This window comes from Amblyomma mixtum, chromosome 6, assembly GCF_055824585.1.
Source record: "Amblyomma mixtum isolate Tamu chromosome 6, ASM5582458v1, whole genome shotgun sequence".
Classification (NCBI taxonomy): domain Eukaryota; kingdom Metazoa; phylum Arthropoda; class Arachnida; order Ixodida; family Ixodidae; genus Amblyomma; species Amblyomma mixtum.
In genome coordinates this window covers 45,037,111-45,056,591 of record NC_143017.1, presented here as the reverse complement: position 1 = coordinate 45,056,591, position 19,481 = coordinate 45,037,111, and the positions used below count along the sequence as shown (strand labels likewise).

Genomic DNA, 19,481 nt, shown 5'->3' with positions numbered 1-19,481 from the left:
CGTGGCAGCTATATACGGGATCATCGGTGAATTCAATGCAGAGTGTACAACCGCTGCCCCAGCACCGGCTACAACAGCATTCTTGGTACCCATGTAAAGTACATTGGAAACACCCTTAGTTATTCCACCACCGCCACCATTCCCTATAGACTGTATTGATGTACCCCCAGCAGCAGCAGGCAGCGCCTCTGATGTGGAGCCTCCACCGCCGCGGCCGACCGCGCGAGCCGGCAGCCCATCTCTCCTCTGCTGTGACGTCATGTTGTCACGTGGTGTCACGTGGTCACGTGGTCAATGGTAGCTCCACCGCCGCGCTCGACGGGCTGTAGTGTAGCTCTAGTAATATGCTTCGCATAATAGGGCGCCGTAAGGTGGCCCAGGCAGCCACCCCCAGAGAAGGAACCTAGGTGGACAACCTAAGTCACGTGTCTTTGTGGCGTCATAGCAACCTGTCCACCGGTTAGCGAGCAAACTGACCACGGTAGCAGGTGGCAGTTAAATTAATGATCGATCGCCAGAGCTTGCTCAGGAAGAGCAATTCGGGTCGCACAAGCTCCGCCGGTGGGAGCACCAGACATCGCCGGGCAGTGGCGTATCCTTTAACCGCTGCACCATTGCTCAAGGAGTTGTATGAGAACTCCCAGGGACACATGAATGTAAAGTTTGCTGTGACAAGTTCCGCATATACGGGCATGTGTGTGTGTGTGTGTGTGTGTGTGTGTGTGTGTGTGTGTGTGTGTGTGTGTGCGTGTGTGTGCGCGTGTGTGTGTGTGTGTGTGTGTGCGTGTGCGTGTGCGTGTGCGTGTGCATGTGCATGTGCATGTGAATGTGCATGTGCATGTGTGTGTGCGTGTACGCGTGTGCGTGTGTGCATGTACGTGTGTGTGTGTGTGCGCGCGCGCGTGTGTGTGTGTGCGTGCGTGCGTGTGTGTGTGCGTGTGTGTGTCCTCAGGCAGCCTGTCAGGTGGCGGCTAAATTAACAATTGGTTGTGCGTGGTTGCTGGGGCAATCTAGATCGCGGAAATTCTATCGAGGACAACCCATGCCAGGGCTGTGGCGCACCGCTTACTACTGCACCACTGCGCCAGAAGTGGTATGAGAACTCCCAGGAATCTATGAATGTTGAGTACAGAAATACCAGTTGTGCATATATGGGCATAAACCAGGCCCTTATCTATCGCTTCATAACCTTAATCCATAGCGCGGGCTTTGGCACGGCAGCGACTGCTGTCGCGAAATTAGCACGCAAATCAGAAGTGGTGCGACGGCGTCGCGACGGCGGCTAAGTAAGCCATGCAGATGAAGAATTGCAAACTGCATGACATCGGCTCAGATCACGCCGCAGCGCACGACGACTGTGTTCACAAAGTAAGTTTGCGTGCTTACGAATTCCAACACGTAAGCAGTCTTGAGTGCCCCTGCCGACTTTTTCATTCATTCATTCATTTGTTTGTCTATACATTTATTTATTTCCAAATACTGTCAGCCCTTCTTTTATTCGCGCCACTTAACATGTCGCAGCCAGTGGCCCAGCACCAACTGACCCAACTTTTTTGACTAATGATAAACAGATGTCCCTATTACAGGCTCCTAAATAGTGTTCATTTTACTTCACATTTATTTTTAGCCCCTGCGTTTTTCTTCGTCCACATTCTGGATTTCAATCACGCTCTATACTTCATCTCTTCTGTTGCTCAGCGGAACAATAGCGCGAACAAATTGGAGACTACTACTTATTCTTCATAAACTTACCTTTTTTGTCTGTAAAAATAATAGAGCTCTTCTTATTCACCTCTGCTGACCGAATTCGCACTATGAGAAAGCTTTCAGCGATGACCTTCACGAAAGTTAGATGGAGTGTGTGGCATCTTCACGTGTGTTTCCGATGTGCGCGCACCTTTTATCGCCTTATCTGGCGATCCTTCATAGCTTCGAGCTATCGCTATGTACACGTGCTCCTTCCTATCTTCCGGCCACTCGGCTGCTTATAGATACGTCCTACACTTTTGAATAAACGTTCATTTTTCTGGTTCTACTGGCTGTGCGGCTGCTTCCCTGGTTCGCCGTTCTGCGGGCACGCTATGGATATGCAACAGAGTGGATGATTTTTGAGGAGCAGTTGGCACTTGCCTTTGGTAATGGTGGTGCAATCTTGACAGATTGATGAACAGTTCGACTTCTCACTGCGGTCTTCCCTTGGACCGGAACTGAGTACTGCGTTAGGATCTACACTCGGTTTACATTTCCCACAGTGCACATCGAGGAGCCATCCGCACTTGTTCCTCACGTTTCCGCGGTGTTCGCGAGGCGATCAGCGCAAGTGATTGGACGTACGAATCTTCTTTATGCAGTACATCTTCCTATTTATTGACTGAAGTTCCAAGCGTTTATTTCCCGTCCTGGGTCCGAAGGCGTGACGGTGCGGAAGTTTGGAAAGATCAGCTCCCTGTTGCCCACCACTCGGTCGAGCACCGGCAGCAACAGCTGCGCGAACTTCTGCGATCCGGGGGCAGAAAAGTGGACACCGTCCCGAAGCAATGAGCGCCAGTTCTGCGGTAGAAAGGAAAGAAGCGCAACTTCTGAGCAAAGCGTAATTTAAATATACTCCATTCCCTGTACATGAGTGCGTTTGTATCCGCTATGCACCCTGGCCAATCCCCCGTCGTGGGTATGTGCCATTCAGCCTGAGGACATCATCATCATCATTCACACTTGAAGGCAGTTTATTTATTTATTTATTTATTTATTTATTTATTTATTTATTTATTTATTTATTTTCACATTACCCACAGCGCCAGTTTGGCGTTACAGTGGGGGAAGAGTTACAACATAATCAAATGACACAGTGGCAGCAGAAGAAGAAAAAAACATTCACAAAAAAAATACAATGCAGCATAACTTCCTACAAGCAAGCACAAAATCACAGCAACATGCGGCAAATGTTTCATTAGATTTTGTTAAAACGTCTTCCTGTAACAACTCATTCTATTAATTTCTTTTTGGGGGAAAATATAACAGTTTTGTGAATCAGTTCTGCATTTAATTTCTTGTACTCTGAAAGGGTGCTCCCGTCTTGCAGATATATAGTGTGGCGGAAATAAGGTATGGTCACGGTCAATACCAGTTTTAGAATGAAATATATTATGGATGAATTTCCGCATAAGTACGTACGTATCTGCGTTTCTGCAGTGAAACTCATTCTAACGACTGCTCCGCTGCTGACACACTGAACTTTGTGCTGCAAGTGCTTAAACAAAACGAACAGCTAATTTTTGGACCTTTCCAAATTTATCAATATCATTTTTATTTTTCATAGTCTCATACTGTGCGCGCATACTCTAGTATAGGCCTTACGTTAGTTGTGTATAGCAATTCTGTAGTTAAAAAAAACAGCATTTCTGCTTAAGAAACTCAAAATTTGACCTGCTTTTGCAGTTATGTATTTAATGTGCCTATGCCAACATAAATGACTAGTTAAATACACACCGATATATTTGTATTCACTGACAGGCAGTGAATTCACTGGTTAATGCTGTAAAGAAAATACAAAGTGACCATTTCTTAGTAAAATACATGGTCTGTTCTGAAAGTAGTAGGACTCATTTTTTTAAACAAAATTTATTCAAGAGAATAGTACAAACGATTACAATTTTTCAAGGTAGCATCCTTCCGCACCTACTCACTGCTGCTAATGAGTTTTACAATTTTCGTACGCCTGAGGAACGCCTGGACCGGAATGCTGTTTAGCTCCCTCGTCACGGCCTCTTTAACCACCTCTACCGATCCGTGATGTTTCCCCTCGAGCGTCGATTTTATTCTCGGGAATAGAAAAAAGTCTGGCAGGACCAAGTCGAGGCTGTAGGGGGGCTGAGACAGCGTTGCCGCCTTGTGCGGGACAAAAAATCGGGGTCCTCATTCAGATGACGAAGAAGATCCTACCGGTTGGCCTTTTCCTCCTCTGACAACACTCCCGACACCAACTTCGCGCACGCTTTCCTCATGGGTAAGTTTTCTGTCACGATCCCAAAAACTTGGGTTTGAGGAATGCTCAAGTCATCAGCAATCATTCTGATAGATCACTGTTAAGTAAATGTTTCCCTCGCTACACATTTTCGTTGGTCTTGCTGGTCGAAGGGCGTCTGAAGCGGTCGTCTTCCTCCACTCTTTCCTTACCTTCTCGGAAAAGCTTGTGCCTATCAAAAACACCTGATCTACCCATGGAAGCGTCACCGTAGGCCTCCTTAATCATGTTGTGAGTCCCTTTGCCCGTTTTACCAAGATTTACTCAAAATTTGATCGCGTATCGCTGATGCAGTAAACACTCGACGATTCTGCGTGACGAGACGTTTCGACAGGGGTTCACAGTACAAGCGACCTCCTCTTTTTAACGGCCGAGAGCCGACTGCCGATTTTCCACAGCATTCCCAACATCCCCCTTCAACGATCCTGCACGCGCAGACCACCTCTCGTCCGCCCGTTCGCCCAGGAAAAAACCAGTCCTACTACTTTCAGAACAGACCATGTATATATGGAAACTTTTTCGGAGATTGTAAGTCATGCCCAATTTATCACACCATTCAGAAATTTAGAAGTTCTTAATATTCGAAGCCTGTTAAGAAAAGCGATGTCAAAATAACGGATGTTTCGCCTAGTTGTAATCCTGACACGTCATTAGAATGCTCCAAGGATCTTTGCATCACTGAAAAGGGCGCGCGGTTTGATCCTGCCTTGTGTACTCACTGCATCAGCCGACAGCTTGCCAAAGGAGTCGACGACGTGCACACCATGTTTCGCGCCGACGTCGGCGCACGCTTTCGCAAACTTCTGCACTCTCGCCAGGAACACAGTGGGTCGACCTGCATTTTTATGCGTCGGAAAAAAAATTGCTAAGGAGATTTAAGACTACTTACGTGGTTTAAATGCGAAAGCCTCATTTTTTTATTTCTATTGCCAATTTATTTTATTTTATTAATTTGTTTGTATTTTTCTTATTTCTTTCAAACGACACACCTACTCATCAGCATACAGTCGTAAGCCAACGCATATACTAGGTTCACCTTTGTTCAGAAAGAGGCAAGGTTGTTTTGCAGTTTATGGATTTTTGGTTACTACAAAGAGATTGTAGCAAGTGTTAGGTTTCCTTCTGCACGTTTTTCCAGCGATTATTTGTACAAAACCGAAAAGAAAAAGTTGTACCGGGATCTTCGTGATATTGTTTTCCCAGTCAACACTTAAATCTGAAATACGTAAAGGCACACATACTCTCATAACAATAGAAAATTTGAAAAGTAACACATCTTTAGGCTTAGTGAGGCATACAGAACTGTGGCATGTTCCAAGATCTCGCACGAAAAATGGACTTCAGAGGGTTCAGTTTAGCATTCCACAGATTTTAAATAAATACCACCTCACAACAGAGAAATGCGCGCACTTTCTAAACTTGACTTGTATTCACTTTTTGTATACTGCTTGCTAATACTTCACTGTTCATTCAAATTTCTTATGTAACAGAGTTGTTTGAATTTGATGTCTATTGTGCGCAAATTAGCTTCGTAGTCGTGATATTTGTTGCGTGAATCTGTGCTACTCACCTTTGTCAAAGCGTCCACTGTCAGTTATTGGAAGGAGGGGCTAGTCAAGCTACTAATGTGTAGCTTTTTTCCCACCACCCATACCGCATCTCATGTATCAATTTTTGCTTTGTGGTAAAATAAACTTCAAACTTCAGAGCCCATGTACAGGGCCTAGTACAATGGGGGCCCGGGGAGTGATGTTTTAAAAGGGGTGAAGAAAATGCGGGTGCTACCAGAAGAAAAGACCTTTTTTTTATTACACACCGGGACGCTACGAGTTAAAAAGTTTTTAGAGGGAAAAGATTTCTTTTTACCGCGGGGAACGAACTGCTTAATTTGTAAACAGCCCGAAACAATAGGCCATGTCTTTTTGCATTGCTCGGAAGGGGTTTATCTTTGGGATGTGTTACAAAGGACAAGAAAGAAAGACCTACAACTTGGCGCGCAGGGAATTTGTTATTTAAGCACTGATAATCAGGATGGGATATGATTTGATCCCATAATGCTCTTGGGCCTCCACTGCATATGGCGCTCAAGAATGTCAGGAAATCATCGTGATACAGATGCACGAACTGCCCAAATTTACTTTCGGGAAAGAATGAACTGGTTTCTTGCCATCCGGAAAGCCAGTGCGGCGCCCCCCGAGTGGATCTCAAGACTAGAGCCGTTGTGTACGTTACAGAAATTTTAATCTGACGAAGCCAGACTCGTGCTGAGTGATCACGACAGTGTCGTGTGTACAGTACATACCATTTTGTGTGTTTTGTGTTGAGTGTTTTGTAGCGAAAGCTACATTGGCCACGAACTTGCGATTTCGCTGTTCGTGGCAACTGAACATGCAGAAAAAAAATATAGTCCGTTTCACTTCTCATAGCTCCAGTAATAAGTGATCCAAGGTCTCAGGCACTTGTTCCACGCCACGTGACTTGCACATTCCTTGCATGCCACTGCATTTAGGATATCAGCACCACTCTGTACCACTAGAGCCACATCTAGTATTGTATATTTAGTCTGTTTCAGCGGGTTCAAGGTGTATCTATTTCAAGCATGCGCGCATGTTTCTCCTCGTAGCGTCAGCATGAACTTTGTTGTGACGAGACGATCAGCCACCTCCTCTGTGACTGCCCTCGCTTTGAGCGAGAGCGCGGTTGCCTAGTTGCTTCTCTGCTCCGCTTGGACTCGCGTCCTTTAACAGAGTCTAACATTCTGGGGCCTTGGACGCAACCTTCCAGACAACGGAAAGCGGTGAAAGCGCTCCTGAATTTCCTAAGGGACTCGGGGTTGCATTCCCGCCTATAATCTAAGTTTTCTGTGCGCGCCCTCTGTCCCTGTGACATAGTGGTCGATGGACACTTGACAGACTCATTTCTTTGCCGCTCTTTTTCTTTTTTTCCCCTTTGTTCCCCTCCCCAAGTGTAGGGTAGCCAACTGGGCATCGCCTGGTTAACCTCCCTGCCTTTCCGTCCTTTTCTCTCTCTCTCTTTACGTGCTTTCTTCGCTTGTTCAAACGTGGAATAGCACTCAGTATGTTCCAATCAGTTCAGTTAAATCTCAAATTAGGAGACATCTTTTGATACAGCAGGAGAAAAATTCTACTATAAATTTATATTCTATAATTTTTTCCCAACTTGAGACATTCAGTGTTTCAAGAAAATTAGTACAAAAAGAAACAATTAATCTGATGCTTTACGAAGAAGTGTGATCTACGTCAAAGGATTAGCGTAAATGACAGTTGTCATTACATAGCTGTGCCCTGCATCTCACACCTAAAACAATTTTAGAACTCAAGCGCTCCTTCTGAACATCAGAAAAGGAATTACTGCGAGACAGAGTGCACGCTGTAAATCCTGCGCAAGTGAAACTCTCCTGAACAACTCGGTGAGTTTGTCCAAACATTCAAAACGCTTGACCTCAACTCGAACTGTTTCATTCACCTGTTGTTCCCGTAACGATGCTCCACTTAACTTCATCCAACGGCGGTGGGGTCACAAGGATTATCTTGCTCTCAGGAACACCACATGCCTGCAGAGCAAGAACATGCCACTGCTCATTAGTTTTTTGTTCTTACGTTCACTTCAGCCTGCAGTGAATTCTAGTGCTGCGTACCCTCTATGTATCCGAGTTGGTCGGGAGAAGATGTACGAGGCAGAAAAAAAATGTGGGCCGACACCTTTCTTTCTTGTTTAGAAAGCTACAAACAGGTGAGAAAATTTTACTTGTGTTATGCGACGTAAATGTCAAAATTCCTCTTATTTTTATCGAGTTATATCTTTATAAACGTTTATCCTATCCAAACTTTCGCGAAAGGTCACAATGCAGAGATTGTGGTTTTGTTTGAAAGGCTGGGCTTCATGAGGTAACGTAACGAGTTTATGGCTTACTCTTTAAGATCAACGCCTGGCGCTATTTTTCGCCTCCCGCGGCTCATCCGCTGCACCTTACCCTTCCCTGCTTCACTAGTGCAGCGGCCAACCTCACTCAGTCCTTGCTCCTCCCAGTGCTTCTTAGAAATATTGAAACATTATTGTCGGCACCGACGCCGCAGTCCAGGAGAACCTTAACATGCGGTTTCCCTAGACCTGCTGAGTGCAGCTGCTTCCCATCCACATGGCTCCAACCGGTGCATGGATTTTTGTTTACTCCGAGTCATGCCACTACATTTTCACTGCAGTTTACAAAAACACATCTTCATTTTGTCACGACCCAAGTACCACATATTTCGCTCTCCTACAACTCAGGAAGCATCAGTAAGGTAGCTCACCTTGAGATAGGCGAGCATCTCTTCCAGATTTGCCGCGTACTCGTCCAGAGGAACCTGGGTGCCGCCCCTGTGCTCCGGTGTCGGGCTGTCGTTGGTGCCCAGCATGATGACGAAGGCGGCCACCAGGGGAGCATCTCTTTGGTCAAACACACGCCGGAGCACGTGCTTGCCCACGCGCGTGTTGTAGCCAGAGAATCCGCGGACCACCAGGTCGCATTTCCTGCGCGTGCGGCGATAGCCGCAAAGAAGTTGCACGTGCCATGAAGAGTGACGCCGAAGCGTCGGTATGAAGAAGAGCGCACGATGCGAATGATGGCAAGCACTACACAGCAACATTCGCCCGTAGTTTTGGAGAACCTGTCAGAAGGGATCGCGAAACCAAACTCTTGTGTGTGTTTACAGCGCACTCGGCGGAATTTTGCGAGCAGTGACCTCAGCTAACAACTTGGAGCGGGCACCCCACCCCCCTCCCACAAGCTTTGTTCATATTTTTCGTTGCTGTGGTTCTAAATATCTATTTATCTGTTACAAAAATTGTGAATTGTGTCCAGAAGGGAACCGTCGGTGCCCTTGTGATAAGCAGCCGAGCGCCAAAATCAGTAAGCCACCTGACGGGTCCTGTGACACAAGAATTCCTTGAAATCATAACATGACATTACCAGTACTGTCTGGCGACTTTCACGGGCCCAGGATCGCCGTCATACTGTCGGCAAAGCATTTAGTGCCTCTTTCTCTTTTAATGGTTAGTGATTGATGGATCGATCTATTGATTTATCGATTGATGGTTACATCGTTTGATTAATTGATTGGATTGATTGATTGATTGATTGATTGATTGATTGGATTGATTGATTGATTGATTGATTGATTGATTGATTGATTGATTGATTGATTGATTGATTGATTGATTGATTGATTGATTGATTGATTGATTGATTGATTGATTCAACTGGTTGACGCTGTTATGGTCAGCTATATTGCGATTAACTTCAATTCGCACTGTGGCTAATGTAGTCTGCCTGAAATTCGATTCTTTTTATTGTGTCGCTAAGAGGAATTGCCGGTAGATTTAACGCAAGGCTAGCCCCTCTTGTAGCCAGCAACAACCTCAGCCTAACTAAGCTTAATCGGTATGTAATATTCTGGACGACACTGTCTTGTAATTTTTTTTCTGGGAAATTCCGAACAAGTACTAGAAATTTTCAAGTTCAGTCATCAGACAACTGGCTTCATTTTCGCTGCATGCATTTCCCACGCCCGACACAGATTTCAGACGCCAATCGTGGATCATTACAAAGTTCTATTCTGCTAATGTTTTCTAGCCCTTATTTAAAGGGAAACTGCATAGGTTTTAGAAATCAACGAGCTTAAGAGCGTAGAATTTGTGAAACCTGCAGGTAAAGCATGCGAAGTCTTTTTGGGCTAGCGCTTGAAATAGTGAAGTAATCGCCGATTAAAATCGGAACGCCCTTCAAGCTTCTCCGCAGCGCACAACGCCAAGTGGGGGGTGCACGATGACGTCATCGAAGGTATCTGTACATTTCCAATGCACAAACGCCTGCCTTGAAGGAAAAAAACCAACGCCTCCGAAGGCCAACCCCGCCGAGAGTTGTTTGGCGGCGTCTAACAAGTCAGGGCTGGGTGTGGCTGACGACAGGGGTAATTTGAAATCATACCTGCCGTGACGTCACGCAGAGTTTTTCTGCACCCCTCCGGTGCATTAAGTAGAAGCTCAAAATTCAATTGTCGATTACGTCACTATTTTAAATGCTAGTGCAAAAACACTTGGCATGCTTTACCTACGGCCTACATAGATTTGAATCCTTGAATATCACGAAATTCTCGAAAAATTGCTGCAGTTGACCTTTAAAGAAAAGCAGTGTGCTTGAATCGGGTTGGCCAGGCGGAGTTAGGTAACAGCATAGACTGCTCGTTAAGCAAGCGTACATGAGCTAGCACGAGCAAGGCAAACAGAAAATATGCTAGCACTATACGTGAGTTTCACAGGTGTAATCAGAGGCTTTGTTTCTTTGTCCTTACTGAAAAAAAAAAAAAATAGGACACCGAACACAAGTGAAAACCGTCTTGCCTTTTACGGAGGTACAATTGTGGCCATAATTGACTTTAGCGCGAATTTATTACATGGCCAGTTAGATAGAATGGAATAAAGTAAGCTGTTGAGGGCACCCTACATAAAGAAGTCGGTGCTTAGCGAAGCAAACGTGTTTTCAACGCTATAATTTTCGCATATAACTGTAACTGCATAACTAGCGACGCACGTGAAGAACTTAGCGCGCACAAGAAGAAAAGTTCAGGGGGCACTTTGGCTCTCTAAAGTGCTGCAAGGCGAAAGCGTTTCCGGCCACTGTTTGTTTTTATTTACTTTTTATTTTTCATATTTTGTTTTTTATTTATTTATTTGCTCCTTTTCTTAATTTTATCGTTTTTATTTTTATTTTCACATCTTATTTATTATATTGTTTGTATTTTTGTTTATTTTCTTATTTTTATTTTCCTTTTCGTGACTTTACTCCTTTTATTTTATTTATGAAGCCCATGCATTCACTAGATGCGCCTTTATTCATGCTGGAACCTTCAGCCTTTTAAGCAGTGACGCCGAAAGGCGGACGAATCTGCCGACGCGTCTGTCGACACGGCTGCCGACGCGTCTGTCGACGCGGCTACCGACGAGTCTGTCGACACTCCTGCCGACGCGTCTGTCGACATGGCTGCCGACGCGTCTGTCGACACTCCTGCCTTCGCGTCTGCTAACGACAGTATGCGGCATTAGACAGTTTTAGTTTCACGTACGTAGAAGCTTCACGTAAGTAGACCGCTTACGGGTCACCAGTGAGCACGCGCAGAACGTGAAGTGTGTGCGGGGGTCGCACGGACGTACGTGAGATTCAGATCTTTGCGTGGCGGTCTTCACGTTGCTTGCGTACGTGGCGTTGGCAAGATGGCGGCGCCCTGCCCGCCCGCTTCGCAACGATAACAGCTTCGTCGCTAATCCCTCGTCGTGGTATCGTGCTGTAAACGGTTGTATTTGCCTTCAGTTGGTCCACTCTTGATCTCGCATGAAGTTTTAGGTGAGAACTAGGTTTTTTTTCCACATAGAAATCCGTTTCAGCAGCTCCTAAGCCTGACGGAGAAGCGTCTGTGGTCGTCATAGCAACGAGTGTGCCAACGGTCTCGCGAGACCACGTGAAGCTCGAAACCTCGCGCGATATCGCGAGACCCTCGGCACAGTCAGCGGGAAAAGCAAAACGGTGCACGTTTTGACTCCATACGCACACGTCCTCAACATGAGTGGGACACCATCGCGCCTTCGCTTCTCGAAAAGCAATGATTTAAATATGCTGCGGGACGTAAAGGAATGCAATCCATTTGAAGATAATATGCAACATACAGTTCGGTGGAATGAAATCGCTCAACGTTTGTCAGAAGAAAGGGGGAAAGTATTTAGCCGCCGCACTTTGGCTTGGCCTGGCTCCGCTCCAAGCAGCTCGACTAAACAAAATAAGTTTTCTTTATCTGTACTAGATGGCGCGGCACAGCATGTTAGCGCATTTTTTAGGCTCTATGGCAGATCTACACAGTTTGCGTCCTGTACGTGTAGCTAAAACTGTACCAAGCGACACGATCGTACGCTACGTAGACTGCTCACGTTTACGTGCGTGAAGGTTCTACGTACGTAAAACTAAAATTGTCTATTAAAGGCTTTCGCCTTAATAGTGGATATACAGCGTGTTGAACACGCTGCACGATGAGGCAGCTCATGTGACTGGCCCATCGTGTTCATCCTCGGCTCTTTGGGCAGCAGCCCACAGTGCATAAAGCTACGTAGAGATTCTGTTAATCCGACCTGCAGTAAACTGAGTGGAAGCATGACATAATTTCTAAAGTAGAGAAAGAAATCACATTTAGTAAGGCTGAGATCTGGGCGAGTTGGTATGCATTCATACTGGTGAACAGCGCAAAAAAGGCGGGACAACAAGACAAGCGCTGACTATCAACTGGGTTTATTGAAAGACGGAAGGGTATATATACAAAAACGTAACACAAAGAAGTAAGAAGATAGTGTGAAAAGGGCCGTGAAAATCAAAACTTATGTCACATGTGAAGTGATGTAAGCCAATTCCTTGTTGCTAAGTGCCACGGAAGGACTGCTGATGCATTCGACACCTTGCCTGTGGATGTGATGCGCTTCCATTATTTCGTGCGTGAGTTTATCTTTATGGCGGAACAGAACTTCGGTTTTCTTGTACTCCGGTGCGCACTTGCACTTTTTGCAGCGGAACTTTGTGCGCGGAAGCCCGCCGTCCTGTTCCGATTTCCTTTCTTGCTCCCTTTCATGATGGCATTTGCACTTTTGACAATGAGCGGCAACGTGGCTAAGAGGGTCACTTTTCCTTGTGTTTTCATGCTCCATGAGCCTTTTGTTTACGCATCTGCCGGTCTGCCCGACGTAAACAGCACCGCAAGAGAAGGGAATTTTGTACACCACGTTTTCTGCACATGGTACAGAGGGTGAAACATGACGTACCTGGCAGCCTTCCTTCTTCTCTTCCTTAGCCTGTGCAACCTGCTTGCACATGGAGCTCAGTTTGTGGGGAGCAGAAAACACAACATCGACATCATACCTGCCGGCAACCTTCTTGAGACCGTGAGACAAGCCGTGCGTGTAAGGAACCACCGCTGGTCGGCCACCGCTGGTCGGCCGCTGGTCATTGGGTCGGCCATTTTTTACAAATTTTATCAGCTTTTCGGAAGCCCTGGAAATTATTTCATCCGGATAACCATTTGCGCGTAATCTGCAAACCTGCATTGTGATGCTAACAGCAGTCTTCTCATGGCACGACTTTTTGATAGCGGATTTCAGGCACGATACCGCTATACCTTGTTTTATAAGTTTGGAGTGACACGATGAAAAATTCAACAATGGTTTTTCAGACCTCGGGCAATAATACCAGCAAACGTGTCCACGTTCAATAAATAAAGCCAAATCCAAAAACTGAAGCTGATTGCCGCTTGGAACCTCAGTTGTAAACTTGAGGCCGCGTCCGTATTCACTGAAGACCTTCAAGACATCAGCGAGCTTTCTTGGCAAACTGCCTTCATGAGCAATAACCAGGAAGTCATCTACGTACCTAAAGATACGAGAGACCATGCCTTCTGACGCTTTGCTAATATCAGAGTCAACATTGCCAAGAAAGATATTGGCCAAAACTGGAGCAACCCTTGATCCTATGCAAACACCTGCCGCTTGCACGAATGCCTTCCCTTGCCAATCAATCACAGTCGCGGACAGGTAAAACGACAGAATTTCTAAGAAGCTCTCAACAGACACTCCGCATTTGTCAATAAAGGCGCGCTCTTCATTATCCTCGCAAATGCACTTTTTCACAGCGATCATCAAATCACAATGTGGCAAGGAATAATATAGATCAACCACGTCAATACTGAACATCATGCAAGTCCCTGGATTTTTCACATGAAGATAGTCCACAAGCGCTTGAGAGTTCGGCACTAGGAATGGGTCGTGCACGCTCAGGGACGTCAGGTGTTCTTTGAGGTATCCCGACACGGCCCTCTGCCAAGTGCACGGCCCTTTTCACACTAACTTCTTACTTCTTTGTGTTATGTTTTTGTATATATACCCTTCCGTCCTTCAATAAACCCAGTTGATAGTCAGCGCTTGTCTTGTTGTTGTCCCGCCTTTTTTGCGCTGTTCACCAGTATGAGAGAAAGAAAGCATTCAGGTACCTGGCGAACGAGTTTGCGACCGTCGTAATCCAGCACCCTTCCTTTGAGAAGCCAAACTGAAAGAAAAAGAATAACAAAATATGAACCATTAGAGTACTGGTCAAACGTCTTAATTTGTACTAATTCTTGGCTGCTTATTTATTTAGGCCAGAGTTCGGAAGACCCACAGCGACTGCAGTCATTTCCTTTGCTCGCACTGACAAACAAAACGTCAGTTTACTTTCATGTGGAACAATATATATATCGACCGCACTGACGATTGCGACCCACATTGGGAAGTCAGTTCTGTGTCGGCTGTAGTGGCTTCAGAGTGTTTTCATAAAGTTATGAATGGCGCCAGGACACCTGCACTCCATTTTGCCATGCAGGCGGATCTAACGCATTCTGCGCCATTCGGGTTAGCGTCTCATTACGTACCGTCTTTGTCAAAAGTAACCAGGCTGCATGGTTTGCTTCTAGATCGTACACTGCAGCCCTTATAGCATCCCTGAAGCTGAAATGGTCGTTAAAGGAAAGGAATTCTAGATTTCTTACTTTCCAACATCTTTTGATCTTTAGGAAAGCTACAAGGGCTCCACTACAGAAGCTAAAAGCAAACCATGCAGCCTGGTTACTTTTGACAAAGACGGTACATGAGTTTGATGCAGCTTTTAACGTTTCAGATATTCGATGTATAGTAGCAGGTCGTACCGCCAAGTCGGATTGGTTGAGCTATACCAGGATGTCTTTGTCCCAGGGGTGAGCCCGCCCTCGCCCGGACTTTGCTTGAAACTTTATTTCCTCTTCTCTTCGCCTTCTTTAAACACTTAAGCATAGCCTTTAGTGCACCAGCACTTATGATGCTTGCGCTGAGAATTTATCGATTTTATTTCTACACCAAGAACTATTTTTTGAAAAATTTTTGGTGCCTCTGCGGAGGTGTCTTTCCGTTGCGCATAACCTATCCAACCATGACGAGGAAGGCCCTCGTCAGGCACCACGCCTTTTGGCCTCCTTCCTGAAGTGTATGAGACACACTTCGAATAAATACTTTTCAAACTTCAAACAACTTCAAAACGCCTCCTTGATTTCAGTGCCAGCCAGATGAGCCAGGTTAGGCGAGTGAAACCCTGAGGATAAAACCCTCTCCAGTTGCCTTTTCTCTCTTTCTCTTTTCTATGCACTCACCTTCATGCTTGCTCCTTATATGCAGTGTGCAGGGGAGAACACCTGTAATGACTGAAACAATCTTAAAAGCTTCCAGTGATTCTAAGAGCAGCCAGTAACTAGCGACATACCGTGGGAAATTGGCGAGCGAATTTTTCCTCTCTTTAATTTGGCGAGAGAGCGCTTTGAAGAGGATGCTAACATTAGTCATGCCACTACATCAATTGCAACACATCGCGCAGATAAATGAACAAGGGTGTCGAAATAGGACTTATTGCGAAGCAAGCGATGGGACTCGCATTGAAACTGAGGAGGTGTTGGTAGTACGTCACAACACCACATGACGCCACATTAAGGCGGCGTAACGGAGCAATTTCCCTGTTTTTTCCCAGAGCGTGGCAAACAGATCATCATCGTCACCATTTATTTTTCCTTAAAGGCCCCAATAGAGAATTACATACAAGAAACAAGATCACCCTGAATGCTAACGTATTGTTTGCTATGGTCGCGCTCAACATTGAGTCTTTGGTTTATCCGCTTGATGAACTTCTCAGCACAAGTCGCAGTACTCAACAGCAAGTTCATATTGTACAGAGTAGTTCTTTTGCTTCAGCAACGCCTTGAGTATCCAAAAAGACGGCATCTCTCGTTAAAGCTGACTTGTCGTATACTTCGACATCCCGCAGCCTTTGGGCTATTGCAGTTTGTTTCTTCCTGCGCCAAGTTTTTTATATTTGTCATTAAACGAAATTTCATCCCTGCCACGAAACAACACACTGCGACTCAGCATTAAAAAAGTGCGTCTATATTGTCCAGTGTGACACGCCGGATAATCCTAATTCGGAATGATCCCTTGTACGACGAGAAGCCTTTGAAGCGTGCGGTATACTTTATATGACTTCCTGACTCTTTATGCGTAATTTAGAGCATGCAACCACCAAGAGAGGGTGCAAGTGTTGCATGTTCCTGAATGCTTTGCGCCGTAAAATCCGCTCTCTCTTGATGAGTGTCGTTGGGCACTGCATCAGCCGAGCGTCGGCATTTGCTACTCTCACCTGCGTCAGCGAGTCTCCAAAGAGCCAGATACGGGGATAGGCGACGTAGTGTTCGTCCACTGCCGTCCTGTTTACCTCGGAGTTTGTGGCGTGAGTCCGGGCAACCGCCAAGAAAGGCAAGAGATAAAGCAGCAACAGCGTCTTAGCCATGGCAAAGTAGCGACCAGCCTTCAGCTCAGATCACCGAGGCAGTTTGCACAGTGTGCTCTGCGTTCGAAAAGAGCCTACAGAATTGCAAGTGCGAGTGCGCGTTGAGCTCAACAGCGATCAAAGACAAGTACGTGGCTTATCCGATAGGGCTTATCTGATAGGACAACCTGCGAAGATGCTGCTCGTAGTGATAACTCACCTTGTGATCGACACTTTCTCAGCCACCTTTGTTACCTTATCTGCTGCCTTTCTTTGCACAAGCGGATGCTCTTATTCCAATCAAAGCAATTTTGACGGCAGAAGGGAATATCAACACCAAGGGCAGAAATTACTCTTTTCTTTCTTTGTTTTTGAAATCTGCAAAGTCATGTTGTCTGCTGCCTTTCTTTGCACAAGCGGATGCTCTTATTCTAATCAGGGTAATTCAGACGACTGTAGGCAATATCTGCACCAAGGGCAGAAATTACTCTTTTCTTTTCTTTGCTTTCGAAATCGGCAAAGCCATGTTCTCTGATGCCTCTCTTCGCACAAGCGGATGCTCTTATTCTAATCAAAGCAATTTGGACGACAAAAGGGCATATCAACACCAAGGGCAGAAATTATATATATATTTTTTTTCAAAATTTTCAAAGCCATGCACATGACGTCGCGCCTTATCGTGCTGCATAAACTGGAGAGCAAGCAATCGCAGCAGGGGAGGCCTAACGCCTGCCTGTATTTGTCTCACTACCGACAATATAACATGAGAAGGTGGTCAGAGCATGAGCCCGTAGAGTCAGTTGTTCAAGTTGTATCTTTTCGCTATGGGGTGAGCTTCATAGAAAACGCATGACGTCTACTAATGGCAACTATATTAACTACTAGTGGAAACGGTAGTGTCATTGTGTAATCGTGGTGTAAATTGTGGTGTTTAACGTCCCGAAGCAATACATGAGCTATAGGGGAAGCCGTGTGGGGGGAACCAGAATAACTTCGATGCATCTATTACAGGCACGGTCATCGCACAGCACGCAGGTGTTTTTGCGTTTCCCCTCGGGACCTAACAAAGTCAGATAGGCTTATGAGACTAGGAAGTGTCCTAGTGAAAGCGGACCATGCATGGCGGAGGGAAAAGTTAATTAGAGGGATATTCGATAAGCCTCTGTCCTCCAGCGGGCGTAGATTGGCTGATAATGATGATTCTGGTGTGGTCAAGTAGCAACTAACTGAATGCGGTTGAATTTCCTTTCCCTTGGGTATGGCAGTCTACCGAGCTGCACAATTTATTAGCTAAGCTGATGTGCGCAATCCTAGCAAAGTAGACAACTGCTATAAAGGAGACTGCGTTGGTCTAAGTTGTCCAGAATCCTACACTGCAGCGTCTATTACAGCCCTTGCACAGCTTCAGTACGTTAAACACGCCGCCACGTATTGTACCAATATAAGTGGCCGGAAGCTCACGTACGAAGTTTATTAGGGCGTCCCGTGTAACGTCATTAGGTAGGGTCGAAAACTCTAGAAATATCACCTGCCAAATCAGAGAGGTAATTCGTATGACAAAAGTAAGACGCTTACATTTAGAAACCCTGAGTAGGCTAGTTAGAGAGCCACATTAAATTCTTAATGGAAGAAGTGACGATGCCATAAGCGCTTCTTCAGTACCCGTCCTTCAGTACCGCTGTTGAAGTAAGCTGTTACCGAGGGAAGGGAAACCTTGGTGGTTCCCCAGGCGCTAAGGCCAAAACTCTGAAAGCTTCCTTTTCTTCGAAGTCTTCCTAACCTTACGTGAGGCCCCCTTTCCGCGAATGTTCGATGGAGGAAGCCAGCTTACTCTGAAAGCTCTCCTCGCCTCTCCTCAAGTAAGGAACGCATGCCGCGTGTCTAGGTTCGAGGGTTCCTTCACATCGGCCAATAGGACGCCAAGTAGGAAGTTGCATTCCCGCGGCGACAAACATGGCGACGCCCTTGGAAGCTGGACTCCTCGGTTCGGTCTGAATTCGTCGTTGTTACTGCATTTTTTCAGAGTTCGCTGGCCATAAATGGGGCATCGGTCTTTCGCTTTGTCTCATCTTGCCTCTAAGGAAAGTATGAGTGATAAATTTGCCTTATTTTTTGTTTAGATTGGCGATTCAGCCGCTTTTAGGCTTAACACGACCATCTGTTTGTTGACAGAAATGGTTTCTGTCCTAACAACCAGATGACGCCACTAGGCTAAGCTAGGCGGAAACCTGGTTCACCTGACGCAAAGGGAATAACCACATAAACGTCAATCGTCATGTCATTGCGTCTCTGTTTGCATAAGCTGAACTGAATGTGGAAATTTGAGAAATGTTGCAACGTCCCGCAAAATACCTGCGTTTAGCGTAAGTAAGCATGCACACGCTTATAGTACATAGACAGCGTCAATTTATGCTATTTGCTATAGCATATCTCTGTACGCCACGAGCGGCGACGTGGTGGCCGGGAGGTGTGAACGAGGCAACATTTCGGCGGCGGCGGATTTCGCTCGCTCTCGCCGCCGAACGCCCAAGCGTGACCGAGCCGCACCGGTGAGGAATCTGAACGCAAATTCATCCTCTGAGAGCACTTCCACTGGATTCACCGCGTCACGAAGCGACCTGGGGCGCTATGCCGGAAGCCCCGAGTTTGGCGCTGGCCCGAGTTTCATCCGAGTTTGCGATGACGGCAGTCAGTGAATAAAGATAGCGCGGAACGTGTGCAGGCAGCGGACAATAAAATGTACAGATAAAACCACGTAAAGGCGATACAAGCGCACCCTGCGCGCCTGTTTCACACTTCAAACCCAATACACTGCGCAATACCAGGCCGCAGCGCTACCTGAAGTTGTCAGCGCCATATCAGCAATCGCGAAATCGTGACTGCTCTGCTATCTATCTGCACACTCACCGCTAGCTGTTTGACACACCTTTTCGGGCGCGTCAAAGGCGTGTCTTCTCTTTCAGGCTCTATGTGTCTCTCCATTTCCGAAGTCGAACAGTGCGCACTAGGTGCACTCTTGTATCAACCCTTTCTCTTCTCTCGAATACGTTA

At 46.1% G+C, this 19,481-nt stretch overlaps 1 protein-coding gene across 1 annotated transcript; it reads right to left on the bottom strand.

Moving 5' to 3' along the window:
* Positions 1–2,345: 2,345 nt before the first annotated feature.
* Positions 2,346–16,560, bottom strand: LOC149338948 (isoamyl acetate-hydrolyzing esterase 1 homolog). The gene is made up of 6 exons (XM_089550380.1): positions 16,302–16,560; positions 14,101–14,156; positions 8,335–8,554; positions 7,508–7,595; positions 4,741–4,856; positions 2,346–2,550 (listed from the first exon to the last, which is right to left on the bottom strand). Exons 1-6 carry the CDS (start codon positions 16,449–16,451, stop codon positions 2,365–2,367), a joined length of 816 nt encoding a protein of 271 aa, XP_089406506.1. The 5' UTR covers positions 16,452–16,560; the 3' UTR covers positions 2,346–2,364.
* Between the last annotated feature and the right edge of the window lie 2,921 nt (positions 16,561–19,481).